The sequence below is a fragment of the Neodiprion fabricii genome, chromosome 4, assembly GCF_021155785.1.
Source record: "Neodiprion fabricii isolate iyNeoFabr1 chromosome 4, iyNeoFabr1.1, whole genome shotgun sequence".
Classification (NCBI taxonomy): Eukaryota; Metazoa; Arthropoda; class Insecta; order Hymenoptera; family Diprionidae; genus Neodiprion; species Neodiprion fabricii.
In genome coordinates, this window is record NC_060242.1 from 28,707,248 (window position 1) to 28,721,465 (window position 14,218).

At 37.8% G+C, this 14,218-nt stretch overlaps 1 protein-coding gene across 3 annotated transcripts; it reads right to left on the bottom strand.

Annotated features, from left to right (window-relative positions):
• Nucleotides 1-29: 29 nt before the first annotated feature.
• Nucleotides 30-14,191, bottom strand: LOC124180489. 3 transcript variants are annotated; one of them, XM_046566084.1, is made up of 9 exons: nucleotides 13,815-14,191; nucleotides 10,640-13,664; nucleotides 8,430-8,591; nucleotides 3,617-3,994; nucleotides 1,984-2,690; nucleotides 1,661-1,847; nucleotides 1,289-1,534; nucleotides 829-1,063; nucleotides 30-746 (listed from the first exon to the last, which is right to left on the bottom strand). In XM_046566084.1, the coding sequence occupies exons 2-9, from the start codon at nucleotides 13,334-13,336 to the stop codon at nucleotides 712-714; spliced, it is 4,647 nt and encodes a 1,548-aa protein (XP_046422040.1). In that variant the 5' UTR covers nucleotides 13,337-13,664; nucleotides 13,815-14,191; the 3' UTR covers nucleotides 30-711. The 3 variants fall into 3 exon arrangements, with proteins under 3 accessions (XP_046422040.1, XP_046422039.1, XP_046422041.1); XM_046566083.1 differs by having other exon boundaries at nucleotides 10,640-13,669; XM_046566085.1 differs by lacking the exon at nucleotides 8,430-8,591 and having other exon boundaries at nucleotides 10,640-13,669; nucleotides 13,815-14,190.
• Between the last annotated feature and the right edge of the window lie 27 nt (nucleotides 14,192-14,218).

Below are 14,218 nucleotides of genomic sequence, written 5' to 3' on the forward strand. Positions count from 1 at the left end.
TATGTTATCAACATTTTATTTTCATATAGCAAATCAGTTTTTCTTTTATAGAATGTATACAAAGAAGGACATGTGGATAGAATAGTATGAAATAAATAATCACAGCATGAGTAAGTAATGGCAATAACAAAAAACAAAAACTGATTATAATAATAATAAAATTAACATCACTTACAATTAGCGTAATTTATCAGGTAAAAAACATTGTGCCACTTGAGTATGATAATAGTAATTAATTAAAGGGAACAGAGTTTTTTCAACACTGGTCAAACTAACCTTTGTTATGCTCATTCCGTCTATGAAAATATACTTTGGCTATAAGTTTGTATACATCATTTGTATTCTATACTATATCTTAAATTGCCTTTGATTTTCCACTATGCATTTGATTACCTACTACTTACATTTTATCATATCATCTTATATCACTGCTATCATACATATCACTACTTACGGAAGGCACTAATAATGGCTACTATAGAATGAGAACAGTCTGTACAAATATAGCCCAAGGCTTAAACTAATTAAAGCTACAAGATGCCACTTTAAGACACGAGATAAAAAAAAATGAAGTAATTTTACTTGCAATATTTCTGGTAATTAGATATTCTGGAATAATATACAGCGTTAAGCTGTAGGCTGACACAGTCTCGATGGGGAAGCGACTTTTTGGAAAATCTTCTTCTATCTCAATTTGTTTTGTTTTTGCTGTTAGTTAAAGTTAGTTAAGTCTTTGAATCGGTCACCTGGAACAAAAACAAATCCGAACATTGCATTTCATTCATCATGGTGTCAAGTTTTGGTCAAATTTAATATAAGATCTCTTACCCAGGGTTTTCTTTTTACCAAAGCCTTTCTTTGATTGAGAATTTTTATCAGCAGCTTTCGAATACTCAGCCACCCTTTGGTCAAATAACTTCATATGATCTACGCAAGGTAGATTCAACCCTTCCATTTTCAAAATTCGATCGTGTATAAACTGATTGAACATCGTTGTTTCCACAAACCATTCGAGGAAGTATTGAGTTCCACGCGATGGCCCAGCCTTTACAAATGACTCTTTCTGTAATACCGAAGTCAGAAATATGTAATGCCCGTGTTATATTTTCATTATACCACAATGCGAATTTAGACGATGAATGTGTTTAGAAAATTAATAAATGATACTCAACATAAAATTTAGTTTTCACATTAGCAAATCATTGAGACGATCACATTATAACAGCATTTAATTCAAAATACAGACAGTTCTATCCTTTATGTAACTGCCGTTCAAGCATGTACGTACCTCGAAGACGATTTTCCCATCTTGTTGAGTGACAATGTGTGAATCGCAATGGGCGCAAGTTTCGACAAAGACCCTTAAAAATGCTTCGGAAACTAAAAAGTTTCTAGAACCATCACCGGTTTTGGTGTTGTTAGACACCAATTGTAGAGCTGATTTCAGTCCCTTCTGAAGTCTTGATGGTAAAATGGAAGACTCATCTCCAACGGCTGAGATTACCTTTGAACTGTCCAGGTCTACAATAATCCCCTGAAAAACGTTTCCAATTGTTAGACAGAGGCGGTCACATTATTTAGCTTTAATAGACAATTCGCAAAATAAAACTCGAGTTTAGTCAATGCTACGACGACACCCGTTTCGGTAAATTGTACTTACATCTTCCATCGGCGTTATTTCGATAGTGATTCCATTTCTTTGTTTCAAAATTCCAATAACAAACGGCGATGGCGCTTGTGGGATTTCAGAAAATTCGGGAATGTTAGGCAGAATCGGTACAAACGGGTGTGGCCAGTTAAACGGGTAGAGTAAACTCTGCAGAGCTTCGACGCATGACGATAATTTACTGCAAAGCAAAAAAAAAAAAAAAGGAACAAGAATTAATAACAAGCTCATCAAATCCTCGGAAAAATTCTGAACTTAAGTACGTTAGCAATTGAATATCTTTTTCGTCAATATTTCTTTCAAAAATTGAAGCTCACCTCAATTTACTGCAAATCAGAATGACTTTTCGTTCGAGCAATAAACTTGCGAAGAGAAGGAGCAACACTTTGACGGAAACCGCGTCGAATAACTGACTCATATCCCTTTCCTCCAGTCGATGATCATCGAGTCTAACTATGGTGTATTCGTCGTTCGTGGATTCCAGATCGTTCAAAGAGTCTTCGGTACCCTTGGATTTTTCATGATGCAACAAGGCCGCGGTGGTGAGCTTCGGCATACCTATGCTGCGAGTTTGGCCGTAAGAATTCGTGAACTTGTTACCAAGAACAACGTTGTTGTTAAACGTCGGGCTATCGGCGCCGCTTGATGACCCGTCGCAATCTTCCTCAGTCTCGGTCACAATGGGTTTGAACCTCAGCACTTGCCCAGCTTCCGGCATTCTGCTGTTGTATAATTGCTCAATAAAATTTCGCCTCGCTACATCCGGCTGGCCGTGCCGCGACTCGAGCTCATCCAAGAGTTTCGCGTAAAAACCACTCGCCCGGTGCTTCGTGATTAGGCAGTATGCCAGAGGTAGACAAACGGGTGCTCCTTCTGGCCTGACCCGACGACAGTGGCCGTATCGCCGATTTCCTTTCTCGTCCGTCAAGACGAACGTGTACGCCAGGTTTTGATCCGATTCCAAAGGTGGCCAATCGAGTCCGTCGGGAAAACAGAAGTACTCTATCCATGCCGGGGGTTTTGCCTGCAATACAAGATTACGCGGAGGAGCGTTAGAAATACAATATATGGTATGGTAAAACGGTATCGCTGAAAACTGCGATAACTAGTTTACGGACGAATGAAAAACGCCTGATAATTACAAAGCTCGCTGACGATGAGTATCTTTAGTCTCAAAAGAAATTTATTATTTTGCGTGGCATTTGTAGTTTGAAATCTGAACCGAGCCTAAATAATTCTAACCTGTCCGAATCTAGCTCGTGTATTAAATTTTACACAAATTCAAGCTTTGTAGATTGTTTCAGGTTCTTTCAAAGTTTCGCAACTAAAGTCGCAACGAACGATAAAACGTGTAAATTAATTATCTCCAAACGGGTTCGTCATCGAAATTCAGTTGATCTGCGAGTTGTTTCGTGAGAAACCAGATTGAATAATATGGAAATAAACCGGTTTGCAGGCGCATTTTTTAAATTATTTTTACTAATATAAAAAAGGATATCAACCGTTCTCTGCAAAAAGTCATCTTCGTAAAGTCAACAGATTATTCCGTGAAAATAATTGAATTTTAAATTTAAGATATTCTAAAACTGACCACGGATGTTTTTTCGATATTTTTTCTTTTTACAAACTGATTACCAAACTATGCTCCTCGATTTATAAGCAATCAAAAGTAGTTAACTCGTATGTTGTATACCGTATAAAAAAAAAGACGTTCGTAATGTGTCCAGCCACCGTGATAGCAACTTTGTCGATTAAAAAGAAGAAATAAAAAAAAACATTTAGGATTGTTGATAATGGAAATCTTTTCCGCAGAACAAAATTATACACTGATTTCGGTGTCAAGCTAATTGAATTAAAAAAAAAGTCGTGGCGATAAGACTCCGAGACTATCTTGACTTCTTAATAACGAATTTGTTTTACAGTTGTTGTCAATTAAATCGCTAAACTTACATGTATCGGATATTGATCCTTAACGTATGGTTTCCTGGTACTAAGATTAATTTCAACCAGGAGACAGACTTCGAAAAGATTATCAACCAGTTTGCTGACTACGGGACCTTCTTTGCGTTCCGAAAACTTTGATGAAACCCGTCTAACGTAGTGTTTCCTCTTATCAGTCTGGCTTCTGTGAAGTTCCGCTTTGCTCGGTCGAAACGGTTTCTGCTTCTCTTTGAACACCTGGAGTTTTTCATTGAAGGTCGAGTATTCTTCCGTGATCGAGGTCGATGAGGCCAAAGAGTCGGTGTCAGACGAAGTATTCGAATCCGTTGGTGTTTGGGATCCAGCCATAACCGGCTGGCCGAATGCTTGATCCAGCAACTGCTCTATCTAAAATGTATTTAAATTTACGTTGTAACAAAATAATTTGCCAAAATTAATATTGATTTCATATTTTTCATATGCGAGTGTACGAACACGATTCATTCGTGATCATTGTTTTTATATTATTTCAGGCGTTATCTTTTACTCACACACCGTCAAGGTATGTTATTCATTTATAGATAGAAAGTTTAACATCAACATTTTACAAATGACAAGATAGATTCCTTTTACTGATCCCCTCGAATATCGGATAGTCAGTGACGGTCAAACCAAACACATAAAATTACTCAACTCTCATTCTGAAAGCATCTTTATATGGATCTCGATAATCTTTACTATATCCCTTCCAATAATACCGATACAAAATTTAAAGTGAAAGGACGACAGTGCCAATTACGACCAGATACCAACTACGATACGAAAGGAAAAATTACTTAAGCATGGAACTTTGTAATGAGTACTATTGTAGGATTGCGGTGCATCTGACATAGAGCCCAAAGAAAATCATTCCAAACCAATGTGTAACATATATATATAGTTATATACGCATTACAAAATCGAATTGTATTATACACATGTTGCAAAGATTAAACGTAGTAGCTAGTTTTTTTTTCAAATGTATTACACAAACTTATTCATTACATGCGGAAGATGATACTCGAACAAATGATTCCCATATTTTTGACGCTATACAGAATAACACAAAATCGCGTCAAGCAATATTTTCGAGTCTAAACTCTCCCAACTGTTTTGTTGAAAATTTGTTCACCATTTTATATGCGATAAGTACGTGGTACAGGAATTGTTACGATCGAGTACCCACTTGATTTTTATGTATCCTCATAAAATATCACTTGTCGTGTAGTATCGTGAACGATAAGCAAACACTCTCGATAACAAAAGACAGAAGCATACAAAAGATTATTATAACGGAAAAAGAATGCATGTGATAATGACAAAACCGTAATAGAAAATGGACGTAATAGAAAACTGTAGGATAAATCTTGGTAATAATAAATTTTGGCAAATCTATAATGCAAAGCACAACGCGTAAAACATTATAAAAGTACGTACATACGCAATGAATAAATAAATGGAAATTAATTATACAAAATGTGGAAAAAACAATAATCCTCTGGATGTAAATAATAGAAACATGTGTTTTGGCACATTTAATCGTCATATCGATAAAAATAAACATATCGTTTCTGATTGTGAGTATTCTAATAATAAGTGAGACAGAAATCGTGAATCGAATTATTAGAATTTCATTAAACGATGCAAAATTATTTGACGACGATTACTGCACGTGATTTTAGTTATGTGACATTAAGTGTCGGTGAATTTAATATCAATTGATTTAAAAAACCATTGCTTGCGAAATTTTAAAGCGCCGGTCAACCGCCACGTGTAAAACTGACCATCACATACACTTTTTAGCTATAAATTTACGGAATGGGAAGTGGTCTACAAAACGGTTTAAAATACTATTTATTGTTAGTCACGTGATTTATACGAGGAAGGAAAAAAATAAAATCGTGCTAACCGTTGTATAAAAACCGAAGCACGGCCGTATAATATTATACTGGTCCAACAACGTCTGGATAAATTTGACGCAACAAGGAACCAGGTTACATGTCACCGAGTAACGCGTATATCCAAGCTTCGGAACAATTGTTTACACGTCGATAGCCGCGCAACGGATACAGCCATAAAGGTTTCGTGGAAGCAATTTGCGGAGGTAATCGTATGGAGCTGAGTGTATCGGACACGAGGCAACTTGAAGAGGGAAAAAATGCATCACTTTTTACGATTTTAATCGAAGGTTTCGCCTTAAGAATTACGTCACATAAAACCGCAAACGATATTTCTCTCTGTCTCGCTCTTTCTTTGTTTATATTTCCGTAATCTGTTCAAGGTCCAAGAAATTATATTCTTGGTGTAAACTTTCGTTATCAATTGTACTCAAAATTTACAGTACATAGGCCAAAAAGTAAATACGTCGTATGTCAATTGCAAAGAATCGAATTTCAGCAGACTCACAATCATCCAAATCAAACAAACGTAAGAGAAAGTTAATGCAAGCTGCACTGAAGAATTCAAGCTTCCTTAAATCATGTTGAAAAATAAGGTATATGGCTGGAGATTCTGACACTGTACATGTTATCGCGCGGTGACGCACATTGATCGAAATATAACATTGGAAACGAATTAGGCTCCGAAAGGAACGATTAAAGTAACCGGTGAACGTCTTGTGATCAGTCAGTACGAATTTATAAATTTCTTATGAATTCACTAACTTCAATTCGAAGGATACGCATAGAGCTCATCCTGCGTCAGTCCGGACTTGACAATAAATAACAAACCACTGGAAGCCACGTGAGTCACAATACAGTATCAGCAACTTCTTCCTGTGCCTCTTCTCAGTCTCTATCGTTGGTGGGCTCAAAGTATAACACAAAGTGTGACCAGTAATTCAGAAATATGCGTTGTACGTACGGCACAAACGTGACACAGAAAGGTCAATACCAATCGCGTTAACCCTTTTTGACACGTGACAATAACGGAAATAATAGGTAAGTTCGTACGTAATATCGTTTGAAGTCAGATGAGATGCGTACGGAACTTGTGTCGCCAAACTACATCCATTTTAATATACGAATCGACGGTTGTCTTCGAAAATCACTTACTAGTTTTGTCACCCAGTAACTGATATCGAGAAAAACATAAATCGCATACTACGCGGTATAAAAAATTAAGAATTAAGCCTACTCACAATATTATTAATTCGTGGTGCCATCGCCCTGGTTGTACGTAAACCGAAATCTGTCATAAGGTTTGCCATCGGAGATTGTGCCGGCATATCGCCAGTCAAATGTTTGACAGCTGCTATGGCAGTGATCTATTTTTATACCCGTTTTTACTGGAATTTTTGCACGGTGGCGAAAAGTGCAAATGACACCGACGAAAGTATTCTGCAGATACGATGGAAAATTTTCACTTGAAACAAAGATAAGACGACAAAATTCAAAAGCGTGAAAAAAATAATTGAATACTGCTGAGTAGTTCCGTAGTGTCAAACAGACTAAATAGAAACAAGTTTATATCTGACAATGAGGAATAATACGATGAATATTGCGTAACTCAAGAGTTGGTTGAATCCGTGTTCTTGTAATTATATTGGCTGCGGTCTGTAAACTGTACGACGGTCGGATTATCAGGATGGGAGTGAAAATGTATAAGAATGAGGAAACAGAAGACTCGTAATATGCTTTTTCATTAAGTTCAAGAAGTACAGGGCATTCGATAGTTGCGAAAAAAATGAAAATTTTTCCAACGGATGAACATAAGTTCCATGTTACTTTTCCAGATTTATTCATGAAGTTCCCTGGGATTTTTCCGACTTTTGCCACCCGGAATATCACATCTCTTTTTTTTTTTTATCCCATTGAAGATTATAATCTCTTATACCTAGTTAGAAGAATTTATAATTGATGACGCAGTTTTTTCGATACACGATTTTTCTTCTGTAATGTACAACGTCTACTACGAGAAACGTTTGTCTGCAATAATAAGCATTAAACAGCGTCACATAATAACGTAAAACCAGCTACGTTGAAGAACGCCATTACTGTTATTACAGGAAATATAAGAAACAAATTTGATAAATAAAGTAGAAAAACAAATATCCGTTATCGTATAATGGTAACACAAACTACGAAATCTCACAATATTAAGATAATTAAACCATCACCATGTAATATTGTATAACCACCACCATACCGAGCTTATAATGATTAACGAGCAAATGATTTCCCCAAAAAATCATTACACCGTCTAAGTAGAGATACTTTTGCAGCATCCAGTCAAAGCGATAGGGAAGGAAAGTTGAGGCGAAGAAAAATCGGAAACCAAAGGTTACGCAATTTTGGAAATAAGTATAAAATGTGAACTCTCAGGTATCGATTTCGCAATGAACGGGGAATACGAAGAGGCTGGAACAAATAAATGACGAAAATATATAACGCTGTGACTTTATATAATAAGGATCTATTCGGCACTCACAAATATTCAGTTCCGATTGCTACAGAAGAAAGTGAAATTATTTCTCATTATTTTGTATCTTCCTTTCTTCTGCTAAAGACTGACAAAATAGAAATACTTATCTAGTTTAAATATTAAACAGCAGCTGACTCAGGTTGTTTACGATAACCTATTATGTATGTATTTTCGAAGAGTAATTATTGTGTACCCACTGGAAATAGACACGCTTTACACAAGAGATGATCTGAAGTGTACATTTGCATAGGTATTGATAAACCGAAACAGTTAACTACAAGTTTTCGTAAGCCAAAGCAAGAAATGAAGAAATGATTGGGAAAAACAACCGAGACCTGAGAGTTGAAAAATTTATTTAAATAAAATTGAATCAATGAATCACCTTGGTCTTATCAAACTTGTCGGGCGAAGGACGCGTCAGGATCGCCAACTTGAGTAGCGATTTCTTAGGGACGTTGTTCTCATGACGATTATTCGTCATTGCAAACTCATTTTCAATATGGTTATTGTTGGTTTCAACGCAAGCGGTTGGTATGGGAGTACACTGCGGACAATCACGGTTTTGATTATAATAAAAAAATATACGCACATAGGTACATACTACACGACAGTGTAGAACGGCATGAAACATCCAGCTACCGAAGTGTATGAAATTGCTGAACGAAGCGAGAACGAATATTTAATGGAAAGCGAGACTCGTGTTCAGGTATAATTACACATACATACATATTAAGACAGTTTCAGTGGACTTGTAATTACACAGGTGTTGGGAAGGCAAGAATTTTTGGAACGCCGGCGGTGTGAATAGCCTAAAATTGATGTACAATTTCAATCCACTTACTGCGGTATGGTTATTTGAAAATACACCGCCTGTCTGTCTGAGTCATCGAAGTTATCGACGATACTTATTATTGCATTTATCATAGTAGCGCGGCGGTCACTGTGTATTTTATATCTTGCAAATTTGTTCGAATGCGAGCTTCGCTTTGTTCCAAGGGTAACACTGAACTGCTACAAGCTATTCTGTCGTTCCTGTGTGTGCGTGTTAATATGTATAATACGATCGATAACTTATGGGTCAATAACGAACGAAAACTATAGTGCCAAGTTGTGCCGACTCACGGCTAAATATAAGTTTGAGATAGGTCAAATTTGCAGCCACGAATGAACCTCCCTCTAAATATCGACTTAGGTACGAGCCTTGGCACTGAAACTCATACACAAATTATTACTTTATGCCGATATGCAGCATGGAAAAAATATTTAAATAAGAATATCGTTGAAAAAGTATAATAACAACCGTAACGTTACCAACGATTTGTTAATCAACCGTGTTACGTAAAGTGCCGTTGAATTTACATAATTTATAATCGAAGGCCAGTATTGATTCAAATAAATGTACTGTAAAATACGTACACACGTAACTCACGACGCTGATATACAAATTATTGCAAAGTTTAACAACTTTTTAACGAATACAATTATTACTCACACACGTGGATACTTTTTCTGCAGAGTAAATGACCGTATATACGTGAAATACAAGGATGAAGTTACTAACGTTACAGTAACGATGTATGTTTAAGAAAAATCGTTAGTTCACACACTTAGGATTATTTTCAATTTAGTAGACCATGAAAAAAAACAAATCTCGTATATTTTAAAAAGACAACTCTTTGAAGGTCATCCAAAAATTGCACAATAACGATTTTTCCCCTGATGTTTTGTTACGACAACGTTACTAACTTCAGCCTCTTCATGAAACAGGTTGAAGTTAGGAACGTGATCGTAAAAAAATAAGTTCCAAAATTGCGAAATTACGGTTTTTCCTTAGCACGAATCGTTACAATAACGTTCCTAACTTCAACATGATTGTATAACAGAGTTGTAGAACATCGTTGGAACGCGAATCATTCTCGCTCATAGAATTTTCCCACATTGCTTCGATCATTTGCATATGATTAACGGTGGAACCGTAAACCCGGTTACACGAACGGAGTCTATTATCGTCTTTGTGATCCTGAACAACCCGACGCGTAAATTTCCCACAAAATCGTTCGAGTCTAATGCGCTCGCAATTTACTATTATGCAACGAATTTCACTGCCCGAAGAAGTTAGACGGTTGATCTAAATCGAATGAAATCAAACATACATGGTTACAAAATTTACGTCGAAATTACGACGACAGCTTTTGAAAGTGGAAGCCTAGCCATGTAAATCGTAGCATCGCAATTGGCATTCAGCTTCATGACAAAGATGTGAAGTTTGTTTAAATATCCTGAGCTCAAAGTCTAATTTATGATAATTATACACTGCATATTGCGAGTTCATGCACTGCCAGATGGCGAGCAACATTAAAACATTTTTAAAAAAAGGGTTGTTGACTTGGCTTTATACAACTTTTAACAAAAGCTTTTAATATTTATGAATAATAAATTGTGAAATTGAATTAAAAGATGCTGACCCAAAAGATCCAATTCGGGAAATAATGTCGGTAATCACCGAAATATTGGTAAAACAACGTTAGCAAATTTTCTTTCCTCTTACATACTATAAATAAATTTACGTCAGAGATGGCAGCTCAATCTTACCATGTAATGCAACTCAGCTCCTTTTGGGAAACTTTTCGGACTATCCTCTCGTTTATTAATGCCAAACCGTCTCTCGACTCTGGGAGAAGACGTGGCTGATTTCAATCCCGTGATATCTGTGCTGAAATTCTTGTTGAAGGTAAAGGGTTCAGCGTAAACGTGTTCCTCCTTGTTCGAAGCGTTGGTTACGTGTTTTTTGGCGTCGGAAAACGTTGTCAACTCCGATGACAATCTTTTTGACGCTGGACTGACGAGCAAAGTGTCGTATGGATCGGGGTTTATAAAATTTAGTGAATTTTCCATGCTATCAGCGACGTAGAATTGTGAATTATGCGTAATAGCATGGCCAAATTTACTGTAAATATTTTCAGATCTTCCCAGGGAATTGGAATGAGAGTTTTTAGTATCAGTTAAGTAAGTCTTGAAATCTGGGTTCTGTATTTGCTCATAGATACTAGAATTTCCAGCACAGTTCAGCAAAGGTAAACAGTCGAATCCTAAGTTTCTGCTCCTTTCCGGAGCACTGGGTACGTTGGGTAGAGGCCCAAGCCTTCCACCCTCTTCCAAAGTTCGAGATAATGTTTTCTGAAATATTTCCCTGTGCCTTGTAACATTGCTGTTTTCGGTATCTTCTTCAACTTCAACTTTCACTTTCGGACTTGTAGTAATGCCGAGGTCAGTTTTATCTTGCCGAGGGACGATTACTCTTGGGCCGCAAGCTTTTTGATGTTGTATCAAAACATGCTCCAACTTTTCCAACATCTCCTTGGAATCCCTGCTTGTCCTTGATCTTGAATTCAATGAACCGAAAGACCTAATCGGTGACGTTTTGAACTTCTTAGGTGAGTAAGAAATGTTCAACGGCGAACTTGAGTTTTCTTCAGACGATGCAGAGTCGTTCAGGGCACCAGTTGACGGAAAACTTTTTTCCCTCGCAGGAGAAGAATCTGAGGGTGAGAAACTCTTTTCGGCATCTGATTCTTTACCCGATTGTATGCACAGCTTGGACAACGGTATCGAAATATTATTCTCACTGTTTAAATCAGGCACAGCGATAGGCTCGTAATCTGTTGAATTATCGACATCCTTAATAACGTCTGAGGATTCTTCGCTTCGACCTCTTATCTTATATAAAAAGCTGTCCAGGGTTGGAACTCTCTGTGGTACGCTGGGCATTTTTTCCTGATCAGGAAAATCGCTGTGCTCAATATTACCTGAATTAGGGTAATTGAAACGAGTATCCTTTCTGTTCTTCACACAATTTCTTCTCTTCAAATGCTGAGTGCCAGCATCGTGCAGGAAACTATTTATTTTTTGTGCTGTTGTGTCAGAAACATTTTGGCCCACACTCTGATTGATTTCAAATTTTTTCTTCTGCCAGAACCCATTTACTTCTTCGTAGTCGTCGACTGGAGACCTGTTCGTTGTCGGACTATGAGCAAAGGTTCTAGGAGGTTTCTTGGGCGGTGGTCCAGAAGGAAGAGGGGCTTTGAGAGCTGCCTTCAACGTGTCGGTCAGTTTGTTCTCGAACATTGGTGGCGATGCGCCAAGTATCGAAGATTTTCTTGATGTTAAATTATGTCTTTTGTCTCTTAAAATAATGTCTTTTACAGGAACAAAGTCAAGGTTGGTTTGGGCCGACGGAGAATCTTTGCTGTTTGCGAACAAGTCAATTATTCGACCTGCTTCAGAGCTATTCTTAGAATGTCGACTTGCTACTCCAAACAACTTGTTTTTACTAGCAAGTGGAGAGGATTCATTGTCATCTTCTCTTACTTTGGATTTTCTTCTCGATAATTCTTCCCTGATATCGCAGATCTCGTCGTTATAATCCTCGTTGTCATTGTCCTTGCTGTATTTATGCGTTGACACATCGTTATTCGTCTTCTGTTCATTGAATTGATTATGTTTGGGTTTCATTACTTTCGTGTACTCGACACCATTCTTCATAAATTTGTCAAGTTTGAGACAAACCTCGGTACTGTTATTTTTCTTAATTTCATGTCTGTCCAGTGGACTTCCACTGTCATCGTTTTCGTCTCGGATCCCCTCAGAAATTGCGGATATATTTTTATGTCTTGATATAACGGTCGTTCTAACAGAGTCTATGCGTTGCTCGTTCGTCGCTCGTGATGCAGGCGATATTTCCCTGTTCCCCAAACGTTCCGGAGACTGGCTTCGCGATCCTTTTGGCTTTTCTTTTTCTCTCGGGAACAATCTGCCGTATCCACCATTGTCGTGAAGTTCTCTATTTAAATTATCGGACAGCATGATCGAGTCCACGTCGTCGTATCCCATTTCATGTTCGTTGTATCTCGATTTCTTTTTGACCTTACCGAGTTTACCGTACTCGGGTTTATCCTCGAACAATTTGACATTCTTATCGACCAACGAAACGATCCTCTCCTTGGTAGGGGAATGCAAATTCTTGGTCCTAGCCAATTTGTCTCCCCGAAAAGCAGGGCTTCTTTTAATATTTCTACCAGGATTTGAGAGCTGCCTTGTAACCTGGAGTTTCAAATTCTTCCTCAGCACAACAGGAGACGCACTCAGTGTCCGGCATAGCGATTCCTTCACTTTTTCGTCGTCGCGCTTCTTCTCACTCGAATTATCCCTCTCCGGGCTTGGACTGGCAGATTCGAATTTTTGCTTTATCGAATTAACTCGATTAGAATTCTGCGGCTGAATATAAGACATCTTGCGCAAGATTAGTGCGTCGCATTAAAATATGTAAATGAAGCCGAAGCTAATTTCACTCAATTATCGTTATATTATAGGTCACAATTCACAACCATTATATTTGCAAGAAGATATCTCGTAAAATTATTAAAAAAAATAAAATGAATATTACATGTGAATGTAAAAAAAAAGCGTTAAAAAAAAATATCCTCCATAAATTACGACAGATGCGTCATTTAGTTAGTCACGGAACAGTAGCATCCACACGCACGAGCGTTGTTATTATACACCTGTTGCTCTCCATCCCGTTAGATTCGAGGTTATGTCGCTCGGTGTCTTCTTACATCTGCTCTGAGGAGAAAGAAAGAAAATCGACGTCTCAGTTTCGCAAGCCCAGTAGTTAATCCGTAACACGGTGTTACCTCATTGTTAACTCATTGCAAGCTGTACTGCTAGTTTTTAATTAAAGTATGGATATATGTATGTGCGTACGTACATATTGCGAAACCCGATCGCACGATCACGTTTTGATGCGTATCAATGTGTATACAAGACGGCTCGTTGTTTTCTTCCACTTTCTTATATCACTCTTGTTTCTTTTTGTCCCGTCTTCTCCCTCCGCCTAACATCCTGTTTCGGGTATCGACTCGCGTGTGAGTTGAACGTGTTGAACGAAGCCTCGAAGATTCGAAATTGCAGCTGTTTATCAACGACGTCAACTTCGAGAAAAACGCCAGCTTCGCGTAGAACTCGGTGGATAGAAACAAGCGAAGTCCGCCTGCAGCCTTTCGAACAGCGAATCAGCACTCGCGGTGTCACATTCAGATCGGATTCTTGCACACAAGCCGACCGACTTCACGCCCGCTTGCCAGCCCAGCGGCGACTGCATCGCGTCAACAT